The sequence below is a fragment of the Kryptolebias marmoratus genome, linkage group LG9, assembly GCF_001649575.2.
Source record: "Kryptolebias marmoratus isolate JLee-2015 linkage group LG9, ASM164957v2, whole genome shotgun sequence".
NCBI lineage: Eukaryota > Metazoa > Chordata > Actinopteri > Cyprinodontiformes > Rivulidae > Kryptolebias > Kryptolebias marmoratus.
This window is the reverse complement of record NC_051438.1, coordinates 2,189,799-2,212,216: the sequence shown is the minus strand read 5'-3', so window position 1 is coordinate 2,212,216 and position 22,418 is coordinate 2,189,799. Positions and strand designations below refer to the sequence as shown.

Genomic DNA, 22,418 nt, shown 5'->3' with positions numbered 1-22,418 from the left:
TTGGGTAGTGACCGAAAGAACGAGATCGCGAATACAAGCGGCTGAAATGAGTTTCCTCCGCAGGGTGTCTGGGCTCTCCCTTAGAGATAGGGTGAGAAGCTCGGTCATCCGGGAGGGACTCAGAGTAGAGCCGCTGCTCCTCCACGTTGAGGTGGCTTGGGCATCTGGTGAGGACGCCTCCCTGGTGAGGTGTTCCGGGGGAGGAGGAGGCCGGAGGAGGCCCAGGGGAAGACCCAGGACACGCTGGAGGGACTATGTTTCTCGGCTGGCCTGGGAACGCCTTGGGATTCCCCCGGAGGAGCTGGCCCAAGTGGCTGGGGAGAGGGAAGTCTGGGTCTCCCTGCTTAGGCTGCTGCCCCCGCGACCCGACCCCGGATAAGCGGAAGACAATGGATGGATGGCTAAAAAAAAAAAAGTATTTCCTGATTCATCTAAAAAAGGAGTTTGTCTTATGCCCCTTTTCCACCGGCTCTAAAGGTCCCGGCTCCACTCTACTTGGCTTGCTTTGCACGCGTTTCCACAGGCATTTTTTCAAGGCCTGTCCCTGCTTTTTTTGTCCCTGCTTCGGAGTAGGGACAGCAGGCCGGCACTGCTTTTAGCTCCTGTTCACTTATTGGTCATGGGTGTGGCCAGATGCAAGCATAAAGACCAAACCGTAGAAATATAAACAACAGCATTAGCTTATCCTGCAACAATTATGCAGTCTGTCCCCCAGCTGAAGGCGCTGTAAAGCCTGAAATCTCTGGCGGATAACAGCTGTGCTACTCCATGCAATAATCGCGGCATCCAGAGCATTTCTTCCACTGCGCCTCTCTTCCTGAAGTCTCAGGAGAATCCTCATAAGTTTAAAAAACAGCAAAAACACAGGGCCAAAGTTGTCCATAGCACTTCCATTGTCTCCACAAATGACGCCAAGTTTGGTTAGCGCACACTCACCCCCACACCGCCCCCCACAACACAAGGAGGCGTTCCTCTGCTACTGACCAAACTGGCCGGTGGAAATTCGATGCATTTTTTATAGAGCTGAGCCAAGCCAGGCCGAGTAGAGCAGGGCTTCTGTATTAGAGCCAGTGAAAAAGGGCTTTAGAGCCTGAGTCATAGAAAGTTAGTTCCCCAGTCCGCCCGCCTGCCCCCCCATCAGAGATAAAGTTGCTCACACTGATGAACACAGATAAACAGCTTGTGTTGTCAAATTTTGTCACTACTTTCACATCGTCCCAAAGTTTGAGACGTTTCCTGTCACCTCAAACAAATTCACGAGAAGTTCAACCCCCTATTTTTTCCCCCCGCTTAGCTTCAAAGTCAGTGAATACGTATGAACCCAGCATCAAGTCTGTTTTGTTTTAACAATGTGGATCAACAGCCGCTCTGCCTCCCACCTGCTGTTACACAAGGCTTGAGCAGGGTTTCCCCCAGACTAGAGGCTAAGCCCGGTGGTAGGTAGCCGTTCGCTGGCCGACCGTGATTTAGTAAAAAAAAAATAAAAGATTAAAGTTGACAGGAAAGTTGAAAATATGGGTATTTATTATGTGATATACTGTAAAAAACCAAAAAGGTACTTTTGAAATACTTTTTAAAACAAAAATACAAATAAAACTGCAAACAGTTATCAATGGGTTCCAAGCCTCCATGCTCCGCCCCTCTCCGCGCACTTCACTCCCGACATTCCGCTGGGGTGGCTTAACTGCGTCTTTCAGCCAGCGGAATGAGTTGAAATTTTTCAGTATGGTGCATATTCAAAGGCATTCCGTAAAACGCAATGGTATAAATTCTTAAGAAATCTCAGGAAGGAAAATCTAACTGGCAATGGATACCACACAGAGCCAAAGAAATGGCCATTATTCATGCAAAAAATTCTCAGATGATCAAGTCTTCATCTGCAATAATATGCATTTATCGCCACGTCCCTAGACGAATTCCGTTTTCAATAGAAAATTGTTAAATGCCATTTCATGGCACACTTGGCCAAGTAATTAAAATAATAAAAAAATCAATAGTACATAAAAAATTACTAAAATATGTCTTAAATTCAATTATGATTCCAAATGTAATGTCCCTAGTTTCAATGCTGTTACAGTAAATGTCCACACTCAACAGCTTTTGTTGAAGAAATTATCCTTTGTCGTAGCAGTGTTAGTCATACTGAAATATATTCAGAAATTTATTAAAAATCAATAATGTCTCAAAAAAATGTCAAAATATTCACAGATGACCATTGTCATGTCTTTTGTTTGTCCAAATTTTTCAATCCACCATAGTCTAAAGCTTTTTCCAAAATAAAATAAAAACTGATTATGTTGGTCAGCATGTACATGTTTTCATTTATTTACCACAAGGGGGAGCTCAAACTCGAACAATATTTCTTGTGCTTTGTAGGTAGGCCAAATAGTTGTTACTGCTAGCCTGAGTTTCAAACTTCATAAATGGTAACAACAAGTTTGAAGCTTGCCAGGCTTATAAAACACTGGGGGAAACTGTGCTTGAGGGATGTAACCATGTTAGAAAAGTCTCTGAACTGTAGCCACACAGACAGTTAAAACTGTGTGATTATCATTTTCACTGACAGTGATGCTGACTGAAATCTTGTGACCTTTCAGTCTCCCAAGAAAATGGTAATTTTGCACAATCATATAATTTCATGGACCAGAAAGGTGATTTTTGTAGAGCTGTTGGCAAGAAAAAAACGTTTCTATAAAAAATATACTTGTATAATTGTTAGTTTGCCGCGGCATGTTAACGATGCTGGTAAACACTGCCTTCAGCAACCATCTGCTTGACCTGATGCATGTCCTGCAAATGATTAATTCTTATGAAAAGTGAAAAAACCAAGGTCAAAGTTGTCCTTATAGGACTTCATATCAAAGGTGCTTCTGTATTATTGAAAGAGTTGTCTTTTGACCTTGTTTCAAACTTCATTTTGGAAGCAGTAATGGCCTTTGTACTCTGATGGATAATTGGATATAATGCAGGTAGTTGGTGGGTGTGACATCCTTTAAGTAACTTGAATTTCTCACTGTCTTCAAGGTTCTGGAGAATGCAGAAGGAGCCAGGACAACGCCTTCAGTCGTCGCCTTCACAGCAGAAGGCGAGCGTTTGGTGGGGATGCCCGCTAAACGCCAGGCTGTTACCAACCCTAAGAACACTCTTTATGCAACCAAAAGGCTGATTGGACGTCGCTACGATGACCCAGAGGTCCAGAAAGACTTGTGAGTTCTTTTGTGATTCAGCACTTTTTAAAAAGATTTGTGTCATAAGGTTGTAATTTACAGTTTTTTGTTGATGTTTGATGTAGGTATGAGCTGATTACCACAATGTTAAAAAGTCAATGTCAAAACCACATTTTTTTTGTCATGCTGTTCCTATGGCAGTAATTCTCAAAATTTTCATGCTGCGCACCGCTTTTGGAGGGAGAAAGACCAAAGACCATTGACAACAATGTTGCAGGCCAAACTAAAATATTAGTTCCACCGGCAACAGTTTTTAGGACCCAAACAAAAAATCTAGGAGCGTCTCTTTCCAAGAGAACATTGTTTTGAAACAAATGTTTGCAACAAGCTGTAAGAGTGCTGTAATACTGTGAAATTGTATTTTTGCTCAAGGTAATCATACTGACAGAATCTCATACTTACCTACGTCCAGCGGATGTGATGTTTTCCTTTTACAGCACAAATTTCTAAGTTCAGATAGACACAAACATGTTTCATGTCAAATTTCTTATCAGGAAAAATGTCCCCTACAAGATTGTGCGTGCCTCTAATGGTGATGCCTGGGTTGAGGCTCATGGGAAAATGTACTCCCCAAGCCAAGTTGGAGCCTTTGTCCTCATGAAGATGAAGGAGACTGCAGGTATATTTGCATTCAAAACTTAATTGACATATTCTTTATTGGAGCAGTAATATGGGAAAGACTTGAAGATACTTATTTTTTGTCTGTGTTGTAGAGAGCTACCTGGGCAGCAAAGTGAAGAATGCTGTGATCACTGTACCAGCTTACTTCAATGACTCGCAAAGACAGGTACCACATATGTACAGCCTGAGCTCTGTTTCTCTTGTTTTTAGTCTGTTATTATTTCTAGTCTGCTTGAGTTTAAAGAAATACTTTGGCCACTTTAGAGTTGGTTTGTGGGGGGGGAGCTCATTCAGAACATGAGGCAAGAAGGAAGATCGCTGTTAAAACGAAATATGGTAAAATATTTATAATCAAGTTTTTTTTTTTTTCTCTTAATTATTGCACTTGAAAGAGGTGGAATGAAAGTCAGCCGTAGCCAGACAGAGTACATGTGTGAATGAGAGGGAGGCAGGTGGAACAGTGAGGCTACAAGGAGCAGAGGTCATAAAGGTGCAGGATTTAAGTACTTAGGGTTGACTGTCCAGAAAAATGAGGAGTGTGTAAAAAGGTGAAGAAGAGAGTCCAGGCAGGATGGAGTGGATGGAGAAAAGTTTCAGTGATATGTGACAATAGGGTCGCAGCAAAGATTGAAGGAAATTTGTGCCATCTTTTTGCTGTATCAGATCTTGGACATTAAATACTAGCAAGGATTCATTTCTTGCAAAGGTGTACTTGTCATAAAGCTCTGATATACAAAAAGTTTACTCTTTTATGAAAACATAGCTGAAGTAAAGCTATATGTCATTGTAGAAATGAAACTTGAAGTCAGAGTTGGCAGTAGTGCTGGGTGATATAACGATACAAATCGTGGGGACGATAGAAAAGTGTCTATTGTGATATATTTTCTTCTATCGTCTCTATCGTTTCTGTCGTTTCTATCATAATTGTATCAGTGATTCATGTAAATATTTCATAACGTAGGCTACGACGAATGTGTTAGTGTTGTCACTTTGCGTATGTTCAGTTTATATAAGTGATAAATAAGAAGAAAAAATAACTATTTTGCGAAGAACCTCCGTTTTGCGACATGACGCTGCTTTACGTGTGGGTTTGCGACATGCTTTACGGGAGCAGCTTTTGCGGTCTTTTCACCATAAGTGCTGAAAGATAGAGACACATGAAGTATCAAACCCGGGGTCGCAACAAGTAGAGACAGCTAGCAGGCAGCCCAAGAAGAAAGACTTTTACCAAAATGAGGGGGACGTCTGTGATTTGGTTTAAGAAGTCCGACACAGAGCAGAAAAAGGTAATATGCTAACTCTGCTAATGCTAATGCTAACTCTGCTATTAGACCGTTTTCTCATCTGACGCCAACACAACAAACCTCTTCTATCACTTAAAGAAGAACTACGAAAAAGAATATTTAACAATCCTAAAAGTGCAAGGTCAAACAAGTTGTAAAAGAGCCGGGGAAAGTTGTGAAAAGGAAAACTATAGCCGCCGAAGATAATGGAGTCATTTGATACATATATATTGCTGCACTAAAATGCAGCAAATCTCATTTGTGAAAGTTCAGTTAAATGTCACTTCGAAATAAAGCTTGAAAAAAGTAAGAAATTAGATTATTTTTTTCATATTTTTCAGAGAATAACTGACAACATACATAATTGGGGTATATGGTGATATATATCGTTATCGTGATATAAAATTATCCATATTGTGATATAGGATTTTTTTCCATATCAACCAGCACTAGTTGGCAGTATGCTCTGTTGATATAGACTGGATTAATAAAAAAAAACAAAAAAAACAACTTGGTGTTTGAAATGTTTGTTCTAAGGAGAAAGACCAGAAATGGCTTCAAACTTTGTAAAAATCCAAACCCTTCTGGCCTTTTTCATTTTTTTAAACTTTCTTTGAATCACATTCCTGTTTTAAATGTAATTGCTGGTTGAAAAGGGAAATGTTTTAATTGGTTTATTGGAGATGTTGCTACTTCCCAGTGTGATCACATAGTTTGTTCCTAGGCTACCAAAGACGCTGGTCAGATCTCTGGTTTGAATGTCCTGCGTGTGATCAATGAGCCAACTGCTGCTGCTCTGGCCTACGGTCTGGACAAAACCCAGGACAAGATGTGAGTAGAAGGAAAAATGACTCAAGATTAGATCTCAGCTTAGTTCAAACATTGATATCTAAAGAGGCATTTTGAGTTAGAAAACACGGATTCCTTTTTCAGGACTTGTTGAAAGTGTCTGAAAAGCAACATGTTCTGTGTGTTTTCAGTATTGCTGTGTACGATTTGGGTGGAGGTACGTTTGATGTCTCAGTCCTGGAGATCCAGAAGGGAGTTTTCGAGGTGAAGTCCACAAATGGTGACACCTTCTTAGGAGGAGAGGACTTCGATCAGCACCTCCTCAAACACATAGTAAAGGAATTCAAGAGAGAGGTGTGAAGTGCACCCACCACCCTCAGGTTCATTTCACTTCCTGCCCTCTTATGAAGATTTTATTTATGCTGTTGAGTTTTTATCCTTCCAGTCTGGTGTGGACCTCATGAAAGACAACATGGCTCTTCAGAGAGTTCGAGAGGCTGCTGAGAAGGCGAAGTGCGAGCTGTCGTCTTCACTGCAGGTATTCATAAAGCCCCTTTTCTTCCCTGAGCAAATGAGAAAAAGTAGACAATAAGACACCAGTAAAACAATCAGAAGCAGTCAAACTTTCATTCAGCTTTCTTGACGGTGTGTCTGGCTCAGTGTTATCAGTGCTGGTAGATTAAAAACCCTGTGTTATGCTTCACTGCAGGAGGTTTTGGTTTGTGTGCTGCTGCTGCAGCACAACGTTGTCCCAAAGAGCAGTCCTCCTTCAGTCGGTTTGTGTTTATCCTTTCAGACTGACATCAACCTCCCCTATCTAACTATGGACGCCTCTGGTCCAAAACATCTCAACATGAAACTGACTCGTGCTCAGTTTGAGGGCATTGTGGCTGATCTGATTCGCCGCACCGTGGCGCCCTGTCAGAAGGCTATGCAGGATGCTGAGGTGTCCAAAGGAGACATCGGAGAGGTGCTGCTGGTGGGAGGAATGACCCGAATGCCTAAGGTATGCATTATGTTCAGAATGTTTATTTTTGAGTTAATTTTCATTGAACTCCTACTGGACGGATGGAGATGGGTCTAAACCACACACAAGCACCTTATGGCCCACAGGTCATACAGTGCTTGTATGTGGTTTAGACCATTCCTTCAACAATTTATTTTTTTTGTAGATGTTTGGCTTAAAAACATGTTTTTAAATAAAGTTTTTACATTTCCAATCTGTATGACAAAGCATTGGGAGGGGCTGTTTGGAAAATGCTATTCATGTTTCTGAATCCATTAAAATGCAAAAAAGATCATTTTTTGACAAGTGTAAAATTCAAGAGCAAAGAGCAGACACATCTAGCTATGTTTTCATGTTAAGAACCAGCTGTAGTACTAGCCCTGGTCTTGGACTATAACCTCTTCAATGAAAAAAACTTTTTTATTTTTTAGGGCTATTGCTTATTTCATGTTTTTGCATAAAAATGACTGTCTACACAGTTGGGACTTGTGAATTCAAGTTTACTCAACCCAAGTCCTGAAGCTGTCAAACCCTTTAATGAATGGCTGGACTTTCAAAATTCACTGTCCATCCCTAGTAAGTCTTACCACCAGTGTGTTAAACTGTATATGCTGTCTTTTATCCAGTCAAACCTGCAGCAAGCAACATTATGACATTTACATATTTAAAAAAGGGAACTTGTTTTATAGATTTTGATGGGACTAAAAGACTTGTGGTGAAGCAGAATATATTTCTTATCAGTGTTGTGAATTTTGCCACTTTCTGATCCAGAGTGGTGTTTTTTTTATTGTGGAGTTTGTACAACACTGCAGGTGTAAAGTACACTGTTAAATTCAAATAAGGTGTCAAACAAATTTCAGATGCTGAGTGTTTTTGGTTTAAACCAAAGTATTTGTGCTAAATGATTTCCTATTATTTGACATTAAACTTTGCCCTTCATAACAAAACTGATTTTTGCAATGCAACTGTCAAAGCACTGGAGCACTTTTTAAATTTGTTTTTGCATCTGTGACTGAACCTACGAAATGTTTTTTTTTTTTTTTATGACACATTACTCTCCCTCCCCGCAGGTTCAGCAGACAGTCCAGGACCTGTTTGGTCGAGCTCCTAGCAAGTCTGTTAATCCTGATGAGGCTGTCGCTATAGGAGCAGCTATCCAGGGTGGTGTTCTGGCTGGTGATGTCACAGACGTGCTGCTTTTAGATGTGACTCCACTGTCACTGGGTATTGAGACTCTGGGGGGTGTCTTCACCAAACTCATCAACAGGAACACCACCATCCCTACCAAGAAAAGCCAGGTATGTTCAGCTGCACCTCAACCTTGTTGTTTGTGGATGTGAGCACAATAAGAGCCACATAATCACTGTGTTCGTCTCCTGCAGGTGTTCTCCACAGCAGCTGATGGACAGACTCAAGTTGAGATCAAGGTGTGTCAGGGTGAGAGGGAGATGGCATTGGACAACAAGTTGCTGGGTCAGTTCACGCTGGTGGGAATCCCCCCTGCTCCTCGTGGAGTCCCACAGATTGAGGTCACCTTTGATATTGACGCCAACGGCATTGTCCACGTGTCAGCCAAAGACAAGGGCACAGGTCGCGAGCAGCAAAGTGAGTGTCAACATCCAACACTGTTTTTTTCCACACTATGGTTCAGTGACATGGCTGCAGTGCTGAGCCTCTTGTTAAGCCTCTTCTACACATTCACACAAGAACCGCTTAGGATGCCACGCTCCAATGACACACAAGTTGTCATATAAAAACAAGCAGGGTGACAGCAGCATCATAGCTTAGAATTTTATACCTAAAGAGAGACTTAAAGGGATCTCCGACTACTTGTACATGTTGGCCATATGATATTTCTCTATTCTATTAAAAGTTATTGTACGTGACATTTTAAACTTGTAATTACTTAAAAAAAGAATATGTATGTGTATTACATTTTTGACCTAAGGTGGTCACCATAATTTTACCTGTCACTGCATTCTTGGATGATTATGTACATGTTTCAGTCAAGACTAAAACACAAGCAGGGTTTCCCACAGCATATCATAAGCCTGGTGGGCTGCCAGGCTAAGCTCCGCTTGTTTATTATAAATACGTCATTTTTTTATCAAAGTTTTTTTTTCGCCCGCACCCCCAAAACTGCTACCTTTATCTACCTCACCGTGTGAGGGTGTGCGTGCCAACAGTGACACAATCGTGCTGTCCCCGCCCCTGCGTGAAGTAGGGATGCACCGATCCACATTTTTCCACTTCCGATCCGATACAGATATCTGAAATTGGATATTGGTCGATACTGATACTATTCCGATATGTTTTACTTTTTTATGATTTTGTATGAGGCTGTAAACTTGATATTTATATAAAAAACTCTCTACTATCAAGGACAATTTGTACACTCTGTTGTATAGCTCAGGCAGTGCAGTCTCTGATATATATTTCCTGGAGGGTAAACTATATCTTGGTTGCAAGTATTCAAACAAGCTGCGAAATCCTTTGTTTTCTACAACTGAAAGCGGTCGGTTATCAAGTACAATAAAATTCAGCAACTTCTCAGTGATGCCTTTAGCTTTCACATTGTCTGGTGGAAGTTTACCTTGTCTTTGGAATGAGTCCTGGAGCGAATCCTGTCAGCTCCTTTCGTCTTCGTCTCGCTTGCCTGAACAATCCTCGTGCTCTTTAATGTGATGCTTTTTCAAATGTTTGTATAACTTTGTTGTATTGTAGCTTGCGACGGAGCGTCCCCCTCTCGGCACAGAGACTTTGCAGACATTGCACGTTGCTGTCTTGCTTTGAGGTGTTTCCAATGTAAAATATTTCCACACAGTGGACATGTGACGAAAAGTTGGTTAGCCGTTAGCCACACTGCTGCTAAGGCCTCGAGGCTCACGCTTTAGTTGGCTGGAAACTGTGAAATGGATTTCCTGAATGTGAGGCGGATCTCATTACTCCGTTTATCATGAGACACGCCTGTTCATGAAATCCTTTCCACAGTTTGCAGCCAGCTGGCTGAAGGTGAGCAGACAGCAGGGAATCACTTGTAGAGAGATTTCAGCAGACACAGACATGTCTATGGATCAGAAATTTCTGCCAGTTGGATCGGAAATTTCTGATCCATGTTTAACGTCAGTATCGGAACCTGATACCGATACTGGATCGGATCGGTCCCATCCCTAGTGTGAAGGTCCCGCCTGTGTCGCATTGTACACCTTTTGTAACTTGGCGGAGAATACTGCACTGACGTAAGCGCCAAGTATGAACACCTCCACCGCGCCGTCCGCGGAGCCCCGCACGACTCTGAGCCCTGAGGCCGAGCCGTCTTCAGCTACCTGGAGTTAGCACGTTGTAGGAGCCGCAGCAATAAACATGGAATGAGCAGGTTTAACCAAAAATTGTTAGTTGAGCTGAAATTCAGCGGGTGGCTTTACAAGACCGAATATGGTAAGCATGTTTTGTGCTTAGTGAAAATATTATTATGACACGTGGTAATTTATCCATGTTTAACAGTAAAATGATGCTATTAAATTCAGCATTAGATATGTTTTGTGTTGTGACCCAACATGCAGCTTGTGGCAAAAAAAGTACAGTACAGCATCTGTCTATTTTTCAGAGTTCTCTGTTGTTATTCATTGGTCTTGATGGTGCCTTGTTTGTACTTTTTCATTTATGGTAATTTAATTTATTTGTAAATGTGACTTAACCCTTTAAGGTCGACGCCCGCTCCAGGGTTTAAAGGGTTAAAATACTCTAGCGGGAAAGATCAGCCCTCTCAGAGACTGTTTTAATTTATCTCAAAAGTCCAGACTTCAAGCTTTACACCAGTTTTTAAATTATCTCGATAGGTCAAGGAATACCAGAGTTATGATAAATTATTCACGACACATAATTTTATTTTGAAAATCGTTGTCATATTTTCAGCGCGTTAGAGCGAGAAGTGCCAAAACCGGGGAGTTCTCGGGAGAAAACTCCCCTATCCTCCCTCCGATCTCACCCTTAACCCAGCCGAATGAAAAAACACTCCCTCCTCTTCAATCTGACGGAGGCTCAACGTTATCTGTCAAGCGACCAAAAATCTACAGGAAGAAGAAGAAAGAGGCGCAAAAATTAAAGGAGGTTCGGCGGCACCAAAAACAAAAACGCGAGCGCGGGAGTGAGTTATGAGTTTTGTGATATTTAGCGTGTTTGGATTTTATAGTTAGGGTGTAGTTTAGACTGGGACAGACAGTGAGGGCTTTGTTGATGAACTAGATGAACCATTGTTTTGTTTTTTCCCAAGAAGGGTTACTGGAAAAAGAATCACATTTTGTCTGTCTCCCTTCCAGCCAAAATGATAACAGGAGACGGATTCAGATCCATATTTTGGAAGCATATTTTGAGCATGCATCAGGATATATTTTATAAAATTTACCTGAATGATCCTGCATGAACAGGACATAGAAAATGACCAAAACTAAGAATGTGGTATGTCCATCTGCCTTGTTTTGGACAGTGGCACAAAGGATTTATGGCAATTTTTAGAACTGATTGTTTGGTCTAAAAAACGCCTAAGAAATTGGCAACATTTTATTGGAGAAAGTCTATATAACTTTGTTGTTTGCTCAATTTGTTCATATGTTTATGAATATTACTGATTATATTTGGATTCTAAGTTGTCAAAACTTTTCATTAAGTATGTTTGTGGTTTTTACAGTAAAAAAACTAGGAAATTTCCACTTGGATTTTATGTTTTTGTGTGATTTTAGGTCTGTGTTAATACAGCATGTCAAAAGTAAAAAATGACTTGAAAATCACACTTGGGAGGTTGTGCTGAAAAAATGACTCCAAACATGGCAGGTTAAACCACTTTTAGGGTGAAATATGAAGGAAATTTAAAATAATCCAAAAACGTCCAGTTTCACCCTAGACCTCAGAGGGTTGAATTAGGATTCAAATTGATTGCAAACAATTTGTATTTATATAAAAAAAATATATTACAAAAGTGCCTTTTTGTAAAACTATAGTTGTGTAAATATTTGGCACAAATATCTTACAATATCACATAATAAATAGCCATATTTTCAACTTTCCTGTCAACTTTTTTTTTTGTTTGTTTTCTTTCTAAATCAGTCAGCCGGCGAACGGCCACCTACCACCGGGCTTAGCCTCTTTTCTGGGGGAAACCTTGACAAGGAATCGAGGCTAAATGTGTTAGAATGTGTTTAAATAAACTTATAATTTATATCTGTCAAAATGATCAAATGTGATCAACTTAAGATCTCCTATGTTTAGTATATTATCTCTGTAGCGCTCTCTCTCTCTCTCTCTCTCTATCTATCTATCATCTGTGTGGCAGCACTGAGAACAGAGAGCAATATAACCACGCATTATTCCCTGAGTGGAACAAAATTTCACTTTACATAAACTTCAGCACCCCTGCAACCCAAATTACAACAAGCAGCAGATAATGAATGTTGTGTAAAAAGACAAAGTGTCTTGAAGTATTTATTACTATTTAAGTGTAATGCACTATTTCAATATATATGAGAATATGTTTGATCTTGATGCGTATCGTGGACTCATGCAGCATGAGTTCTTTCATAAGCTGTACAAACATTAGCTCTTTTGGCTGACTTACTTTTCATCCATTTTCATTTTCTCATGTCATGTTCCCCTCTCTGTCAACTGTTAGAACTGCTCCAGTTCTAATTAAAAGGGCTGAACAATAGACACTGTGCAAAATATTTTTCTAGCTACCAAAGCAACCTTTCTAGGTCATCTACCCAGGATGCATTGCAGCATAAACAACATGGCAATGTTCATGTGACATTTATTTTTCTAATTTAATAAAAACCAAACAGCCCCCAGTATTTTTAGGGTCCTGATTTTATAGCTGAAGCAAATGTCTGTCATATAGTCTTTTGTTCCTACTGATTGGCGATCCCTTCAACTTCAACTCCACATGCCACCCGAGAGGCAATTTTTCTTTTATTTTTGCTAGTTTAAGAAGTTTAACTTTTTTGTGAAGTGAAGTGAAGTTAGATTTATTTATATTGCATTTTTCAGCAACAAGGCGATCCAAAGCGCTTTACAACAGAAACGACAACAGAATCAAATATAGCAGTTACATAATCAAACACAGAAAAAAACCCACATCAATCATGTATAATCTAAATGAAATATAGGATAATCTAAATAAAATCATGAAACCAGACATATCTAAGCATGAGCTAAGACAGTCATAGTAGCTAAAATAATGTAAATAAAATCATGATAAAGTTAAGGCTGAACTAAACAACAATTAGGAATCTAACAATGTACAGGAACTAAACTGAATGTACAGGAAGGCTAAATAAGCTAAAACATGACAATGCTAAAAGTAACGGTACAAAAGACTTTCTAATAGTACCAAAGGCCAGCTAAACCGCCAACATTAGAATTACTAATTAAAATGGTGAAGGAGGGAGGGGGGGTGAGAGAGATGACTCCGAAACAGCGGAAAGTGCATGTGTGTGTGCGCGTGTATTTGCCGATAAGTCCATGAATCACGTCAGAGGCCATCATCTTTGATAATGATGAAATGTTTATCAGCCAGCCCAGAGCAGATCCACAGATGTCCTTAGGCAGAGGGAGCAGTGCATCTTGTTTACATAAAATCCTGGGAGGTCCATTCCATCTGATTTGAGCGAGCAACTTTCTCCAAGATTTAACCCATATTATGAGTTCCAGAATTGCAATTCAGTCTGTAGTTACTGGAGCTGAATCGCAAATTGGATGCAATCCTTTTACAGGTCTGCAAAGTTTGATTGTTAACCGCCAAACCCATCAAACGAATTTGACGATAAGTCAGGTAACTGCCTAATCAAAACAGCAGAAATCCTGTTATCAAAAACCCAAATATGTAAAGATCTTTTTCCAAAGACAAAAATTGATAGACAAACAATATTCCATTTCCTCCATGAATCCATTGTGTATCCAGCAAAAAAGTCCTGTCAGGGTAAGTTAGCTCTCCCAAAATCTGTATTACCGTAGAGAAAATTTGATTAATTGCATTGAGAGACCAGCTGATCAGATCCATAATTTCTAAATTTTGGAGAATATGCATAGAGAGGCTCAGAAAAGAAAGCAGGGCAGAGAGGGGTGGGGGTGTTCAGGAGACAGAGAAAAAAGAAACTCATCCACCTTCCACCAAGTAAGTGTACAAATTTTGTAATAATCCAAAAATGTCCTCTGTTGCTCCTGGACCCCAGCAGGGCCCCTAGGTGCCCCCCACACCTCTGTTGTTTTCAGTTATTTTTCCTCTCACTTTAATCACATCCCCGTGAATGACTAAGTCGGTTAGTTGCAAAGCCCCACCGACTGACTCAGGCTGACATTAGTTTTCTGCAAGTAGAAAATGCATCTCAGAGCAAGATAGTGTTTATGTTCAAGTTGGTTTATACAATGCAATCATCTTAAATAAATGTACATCGGGCCTTTGACATACAGATCTGAAATCTGAAGGGATTTTCACAATGGTCTGAAATGACTGAAACTTCCATGAATGAAAATTTTAGACTTTGTGAGAAGCTAAACATATTTGTGTCACTGCCTCTTTCTCAGTTGTGATCCAGTCATCAGGAGGTCTGAGCAAAGACGACATCGAGAACATGATCAAGAATGCTGAGAAGTACGCAGAGGAGGACAGGAGGAGAAAAGTACGATTTTCCTCAGTAGATGGTTTTTCATTTAGCAACTCAGATCTGCAAGTTTCTCCTCACTCTGGCATGTTTTTGTTCATCATATCAGAGTAACACCTGGAGCTCTGTTCTTGCTGTTGTAGGAATGTGTGGAGGCTGTCAACATGGCTGAGGGTATAATCCATGATACAGAGTCCAAGATGGAAGAGTTCAAGGATCAACTTCCTGCTGATGAGGTACAACTGCATGAACTCTAAAGTCTGAGCCTTTAAAGATTGCAAAGAAACATGTGTCTTTGTGATTATTGCATCAAAGAAGTTTCTTGTGATTGAGCTGTCGTACTTAAATAGTAAACTAATCAAAAAAGAAATTAAATCAAAACTGCATTCTAGGCTGTGCACATTTTGTTGCCCATGTCTTACTCGTGTCAGATGACTTTGTACCCACCTTCACAGTTGCCCTTGTGTTTGATTGAATCTACTGCGGTACATTTCAGAAATGAAGATAAGTAGATTTGGAGCTATTTTTAATTAGAGTTCCAAGCCCGCAGTAGCAAGCAGGTGGCCAATGCAAGGCATGGCCGTTTGCCTGCTCCCAGAAGAGCAGGGAACCCTATTGTTTTTGTACGGATTTTTCATTCTTCTCTATTATTATTTTTATTCTTCTCTGGTAAAACGCGTTGCCCAGAAAAACAAGAAACTGCTGTGGAAAAGCCAACCAGGCAGTCTGATAGAAAAACCCTACCGCTACTCAGACAAAAAAAAAATCATAATGTTCCATACCTAGGGGGCGCTATAACAAAGGACAATGCGTTTTCGTGAAATTCTTGATGGCACCTGAAACTATGGATGATTCTGCATCTTTTTTACATTGGCCACGCCCACTTCCGCCTAATTAGATTTTTTGCTATAGCGCGATAAAGGCAAAACCTACTTTTGAGTACTACTCCCACATTAAAAGCTGTATCAATGTGAAACTTGTTACATAACATATATAGGTTGATCTGTTAAAGCGGTGATGAAAAAGTTTTAAAAATTTAGAATTTTGTGCGAGTGACGCAATACCAAACACTTTAGTGCTACCTATCACAACAGTTAACTATGATCATCTCTGCTATATGGAAAATGCATTTAGATCCCAATAGTGGATTAGATGTTGCCACTTTGTATTAAATTTTATACGGTTTTACCAATAGGGGATGCTATAATTTCATAAAGTTTATATCTGAATAACCGCTTGATGGATTTACACCAAACTTGGTACAGATGATTAAGACCACACGTTGAGACGATATCTTGAATATTATAATGAAGTGGGCGTGGCTTATATGCTATCTCACTTTTGAGCTTTGAATTCGGCCAAATCAAACTTTAACTTCGCGGAAATTACTGACCTATTACAGAATTGCGCTCTCTACGAATGAGGGAAAAGTTGTACGCACAGTATCTCTTCTGTTGTGTTCTGTGAACCATGCCTTTTTACGTGAGTTTTGAAAAATAAAAATAAAATTATGCCAATTAGTAGAAAACTTGCAAAATATGTGTAACCTACTTTTGTTAACTCCTCCCGATGCTTAAAGCCAATTGAAGTGAAATTTCATCTAGGACGACTGGCTAACCAAACAATGTGAACGGATTTTCAAAAAAATGCTCAGTTTATGAATTATGCGTAAACAAAAAATTTTTTCCCCCAAAAAAAGTTTGAGCATAACTTCAGAACAGCTTACAATTTATCAATGGTTTTTATACCAGTGGTGCCTAAGGCCGAAAAAAAGATTTCTCACCATTTGCGGCCTAATCTCACTCTAGAGGGTGCTACAAAGAGGTAAAGTTTATACTGCCAAAATGGCTGAATGGATTTACGTGAAACTTGGTGGGTATCTTCAGGATACAACCCTGAAACTATGTTATCAATATGGTAATAATTGGTCTAAGTGGGAGTGGCTTATGTGCAAAAATGTAAGTGTAGCCTTTAACATTTCGAGTAATTCACGAAAAATCACTTGTTCAATTTAGAGTGCAAAGACTTACAGGATATGTTCCTTGCACAATCTGTAAAAGTGCAGATCAAAATTCGTGACTCTATATTCAAGCATGTCATTAATATCTACGAAGTTCGTAACTGAAGCTAGCAGTAGCAACTCAGACTCTGTTTGGCTGAACGACTTGAAATTTGGTACTCTTTTCAGCCGTAGCCTACCTACAAACCCCAAGAAATATTGCTTAAATTTGAGCGCCCACTTGTGGTTAATAAGGAAAAACATATGAATGCTAACCAACATAGCTGGTTTCTATTTTATTTTGAACAAAGTTTTAGATTATGGTGGATTGGAAAATTTGGGCAAACAAAGCACATAATACTGGTCATCTGTGAATATTTTGAGATTTTTCTCAGGCATTATTGATTTTTAACAAATTTCTGAACATATTTCAGTATGACCAGCTCAGCTACGACCAAGGTTAACAATTTCTTGTACAAAAGCCGTTGAGTGTGGAAATTTCCTAAACTGCAAACATTATTCCACATATGCACACGGTGATGTGGGAATATTTGGGAAATTTTATAATAAAGTTCCAATTTTTTATGATTTTTGGCGTATTGGCTGAACATCACAAAAATTACGTTTTCAATTTTTCATAAAGAATGTGTTCAATCCAGTAACATAGAAATAAAAGAATATTATTCCACATGTAGGCATGGTCATTAGAGAATATTTTGGTAATTTTTGAAAGACTTAAGGATTTTTTTATGAATATTTTTTTTTGGCTCATTGTGGTATAATATTACAGTTAACTTTTTTTTACTGAAACAGCATTGGAACTAGGGACATAAAGATAAATGCATATTATTACAGATGTAGACTTGATCATCTGAGAATATTTGTATTTTTCGAATGAATATTGAAATTTTTTATGAATTTATTTCTTTGGCTCTGTGTTGTATCAAATGGCAGTTAAGTTTTCCTTCCCAAGCTCTCTTTGCAAATTATACCGTTGCGTCTTAGGGTACGTCTTTGAGTACGCACCGTCCTGGCAAGTTTTGCCTCGGCCCGCTTGCTGAGAGAGACGGCAGAGCCACGCCGGCGGGACGTCGGGATCGAAGAGCGCGGATAGGCGCGTAGCGTGGACGCTTGGAACCCGTTGATAACTGCTTGCAGTTCTAGTTTTTTAATTGTATATTTTATCATTGGCATGATGTTGACACTTGGATGTTCTGGGCTATAGACTCAGATGTTTTCTGCCACAAGGAGAGCTGCTGTGCAGGTGTCAAGCTGCAGCTCTGTGGCTCTAAAATTACAGAAACAAAGTTGAGGAGGGTTTGAAAAGGGTCCGAGTGACTTCTTTGACTCGCACTAGGAAACTAAGAATCCCTGTGAACATTTGAAGATGTTGAGGAGACTCCCTCCTAAATAGAAATTTCGCAAATTAGTTGCCAGCAGCTGCAGCCCAGTGAAGTATCAACTCACTTTCTCTAAAAAAAAATGCTATGGAGTTCTCTGGGTTTAATTCAAACATTCTGAGTCAGACAGGATGTGCACTCGATGTTCACTCATGTTCTTTTGTTCCGATTTCAGTGTGCCAAGCTGAAGGAGGAGATCTCAAAGGTTCAGAACATTTTGGCCAATAAGGATTCAGAGACTGGGGAGAATATCAAACAGGCAGCCAATAACCTGCAGCAGTCATCACTAAAACTTTTTGAAATGGCCTACAAGAAGGTAGGAAGCATGTTTAGGTTGTTGTGTGAATGCGTGTGATGTGCACACCACTGACTTTCTCCTTGTTCCTGCAGATGGCAGCAGAGCGGGACAGCAGCAGCAGCAGCAGTTCATCAGAGGGAGAGAAAAAAGAGGGCCAGCAGTAGACCTGATTGTCATGAAGTCGAAATGACAAAAGGACTTTTAGGCTGAAATGGCAGCCTAGGTGGGGAGGGTGGCAGTTCAGAGTTATTCTGCCAGTGATATAATGTTCTACTGTGTTTTGGCAGTAAAATACTGTGTAGAAAAGATCCGTCATTGTATGCTTCTGTCAGACGATATCTTGTCTATAATTTAACCATCTTCACACAATGTTCAATTATTTTTACAAAGCTGTTTGTTTCGTATGGTTGTTTTTGGTTTTTTTGTCTGAAACCTTGAGTTAAATTTTTGCCTCCTTTCATCTTCTGAGGTGCATCAGATTCAGGTTGAGAAAACAGCCCTCCTTCCCTCAGTCTACAGTGAAATATTGTGCAATGTCTGCTAGTTTCAGGTGTTTTTCACCTATTTTCACTAAACTCCAATCACATCAGAACCTTATCAGAGTTGATAACTTTACTTTATAAAATCTAGGTTCATAAATCTTCCATCAATGAAGAAACTTGTAATTGTATTTGCTCCCACTTCTCAGCCAGCAGTGGAGTTAGGACTGAGGGACCAGGATTGAGATGTCTGAGGACAAGCTCTTTCATTAGTTGTACAACAATGCAATAGTTACACTAGGGGTGCAAGCTGAATTCAATTAAATCATGATTCAGAGGTTTGAAATGTGATTATAAAACTATAACAGGTGTATCTTGATGCAACCATAATCACACCTCAAATACATGAGCATAAAGTCACTCAGACCTAAAGGTTTTCAATCAAACAAGAAACAAAATAAGTCAATATGTGGAGTATTTTAACATAAGATTCAATTGATGTCTGCATCAGAGGTTAGAGCCATCTGACTCGCTTTCTTCAATGTTTCCACCACTTTGTTTTTGGTCCCATTGTAGAGCGGGAATTGTTCTGTGACAGGATCATGTTCTATTATGGTTCCATAGGCCACAACATAAAGTAACTTACTGTGCTGCAACTGTTGGAGACTAGTGAGTGACTCAAAATTGTGAGAAAATAAGGCAAATTTTTAATTACAGTCTCATTAAATTCTGAGCACCATGCAACCAGTTTTGTATTCACTGCTCTCGGTCTTGCACGTTATTTGTTACCCACCTCCACCTACAACATACGTCCCAGGCCTGCTTTGTGCTCACCCCATGTTTATAATTTAATCTATTGAAGTGCAGTTTAGAAAAGAAGATAAAGAAATTTTATCAGTTAAAATAACTTCCTCAATGAGAAACCCTGCAAATGTTTCAAGATGTTCTGGCGACTTTTAGGAATGCTGTTCCCCAACCAGTCACCAGCAGAGGCAGCAATGATCACTGTTGTTTTTCTTTTGTTTGTCTCTGTCTCTCTATACNTTTTTTTTTTCAGGCAGAATTGTGTGCACAGCTTGGATACAGTGAATTCTTGTCAATGTAGTTTTCTCTTGAGCTTCATCAAAGTTGAAGTACTTCCAAACAATGACTTTCAGCGCAGAAGGAGCTGCTTGTCTGTTTGTGTGCACACCATAAGCTGGGTGCTGCACTCAGTTCCACCTTTACAGTTTCTCTACATAATGTAAACATTGACCGATTTTTGGTATTTTAAAATCTATTCAGAATTGTTTGAGTTTGCATTGAGGTGCAATGAAATGGATTATAACCCCCACCCCCAGTGTACACTGTTTGAAGCAGTCTCCACTGTACACATTACAGGTGGTGGTTCTGGCTGCTGGTGTTGCTCAGTCCAGGACCACCTCAGGCAGTGTAGATTTTGAAACATAAGCCCAGCTGTCATTCTTCCTTTAGGATAAAATGTTGCTGCCACAATTTTTCTGTAATGACAAACTTGCTGGTACTTCCTGAAAAGGAGCTGCACTGCTCTGTTGAAGAGGCAGTTCTTGTGTTTTTCATGGGGGAGGATGTAATTGTCAACATTTAGGGCCAAAACTGTTGCATTCTTTTCTAATAAAAATCTAAAACGCTGTCTGGCTTCCCAAGTGTACATACAAAGTACATTCCCAGAAAATGTGGGTTAATGTTTCCTTTTAAGATTACAAAAGGAGCAAAGACGGTTGCCATTTGGATTGCATTTTAAAATGAATGATGCTGGAGATGAGCACCAGTTTCCCATGACCCTGATGGATGGATAAAATGACAGCTAAGATCCTGTGTAACTTACAGATCCAGACTGACAAGTGATGGCTAACCCCAGCCTTTTGAAGCAGATGGCTACTCGTCCTGAGCCTGGTCTTGGTTCCTCTGGAGGTTTCTTGTTAAAAGGGAGTTTTTCCTTTCCACTGTTGCCAATGTGGGAGATCTCTGTCCAGACGAGTGTAGTCGGAAGGTAGGAAGAGCAAGTTTTATCTGCAGTTCAGGAGACGGAGAAAAAAGAAAACACATCCGCCTTCCACCAGGAGCAGAGAGAGTGCTCCTTCCACTTGCACAGTATGAAATACTGCATCTGTTGTGTACTTCTCTGGAAATACAGAAGAGTGGCTGCTTTCAAGAGATGTTCCATGTGTGGAATAATCTGCGTTTTGGACATTCTTTGACTCATGTCCAATGAATTGATGACACCAGAGACAGTGTGCAGCTGACTTTTCCAGATGGAATCAACAGGCTGAAATATGGTGGGAAATGCCAGATTTCCCTAACACATCTCTTAGTGAGCTGATTTGGGCATCCAGTGCAAACATGGTAAAACCACCTACCACAGACATCACAGGATATCTGCAAATCAAAAAAATGTAAAGGTTCACTGTAGTATTGCATTAGTCATGTAGATTATGCATGATGCAGACACTAAATTAAAATGAATTTGCGTTTTATTCATAGTATTGTTTAATATGAGATCCACTTCAAATGCTACTTTGATTTTGGGTCCACATGAAGGTTTATTAGTAAGAAAAATGCATTGCACTTCACTTTTGTTTCTTATTGTGTATTTTAAACCTTTTTTTGTCTTTTCATTTATTAGCATTATTGTTTATTATTGTTGAAGCTCCTGAGATGCTAGTTACTGTAAAGGATGGGAATGTTAGTTTTAATGGCCATGCGCATGCAAACACAACAGAAAACTGGACTAAGTTTATAATACTGTCAGTCCAGTCTGAGGCCCTGCAAGGACCACCTCAGACTGGACTGACCCCACTGGAAGGCTCTCTCTACAAACGTGTGACAGTAAGATAATAGCCTATTGTTATAACCTCTTCAAAGCCTTGTTTCAGATATAGCGTGAAAGCTGCCCTCTCCCACCAGCTGAAGTGCTGCTTTAACCCCTGAAACCAAGAGACGGGGTCCTGGAATCCAGGCGCTGCAAGGGCCGTTCCAGGACAACCCAAACAGCTGTAAAAGTCACTGAAAGGGGCGACTTGGATCCACTCCAGCCACTGGAACCACTGCTGGACACCACATCACTAGTTGACCTCTCAACCACAGGGCAGAATAATTCCTGAGATCAGCTCCTGTTTGAGGTAGTCTACCCTCCACAAGGCAACAATGTGTTTCCTTCTCATCATCATCTGGACAACTGGCCTAGCAGAAGCTACACAACATTGCTTGTGACTCTCCTGAAGAAAGCAACGCTGATGGATCACCTGACCCGGAGAGTCACCAACAACAGCTGTTTAGCATGTTTACTGATCCCTCTGATAACATGACTTTCATACATAGCAAGCTCCAGAAGCTCCTAACCCCAGAAGGAGGAGAACTTCGGTACCATTTGGAATCCTTGGGCCTGGTTCACTTTTGGGGTGCTTCAAGCAATACTTATACATTTGGCTATGATTTTATTGTTCTGCTTTGTTATCATTAGTGTTATACTCTGCTGCAGTGGTGGAGAAAGTACTCAAACACTGTACTTAAGTAAAAGTACAAATAAACAGACAAAAATGTACTCCAGTAAAAGTAGAAGTACCACCTTAACATTTTTACTTAAGTAAAAGTAAGAAAGTACTTGCTTTTAAAAATACTTAAGTATTAAAAGTAAAAGTACTTT

The 22,418-nt window shown here is 40.0% G+C and overlaps 1 protein-coding gene across 1 annotated transcript in view; it reads left to right on the top strand.

The window, feature by feature from the left end:
- The window catches only part of hspa9 (heat shock protein 9), a 24,144-nt gene extending 4,395 nt beyond the window's left edge, over positions 1-19,749 (top strand). The window contains exons 4-16 of the mRNA XM_017442117.3: positions 3,025-3,206; positions 3,722-3,846; positions 3,941-4,014; positions 5,856-5,962; positions 6,112-6,274; positions 6,366-6,458; positions 6,717-6,926; positions 7,997-8,224; positions 8,309-8,531; positions 14,502-14,596; positions 14,722-14,814; positions 18,153-18,293; positions 18,368-19,749. Coding sequence (XP_017297606.1) covers positions 3,025-3,206; positions 3,722-3,846; positions 3,941-4,014; positions 5,856-5,962; positions 6,112-6,274; positions 6,366-6,458; positions 6,717-6,926; positions 7,997-8,224; positions 8,309-8,531; positions 14,502-14,596; positions 14,722-14,814; positions 18,153-18,293; positions 18,368-18,439 — 1,806 coding nt within the window. The 3' untranslated portion in view covers positions 18,440-19,749. The remainder of the gene's footprint in view (positions 1-3,024; positions 3,207-3,721; positions 3,847-3,940; positions 4,015-5,855; positions 5,963-6,111; positions 6,275-6,365; positions 6,459-6,716; positions 6,927-7,996; positions 8,225-8,308; positions 8,532-14,501; positions 14,597-14,721; positions 14,815-18,152; positions 18,294-18,367) is intronic.
- The last annotated feature ends 2,669 nt before the right edge of the window (positions 19,750-22,418 follow it).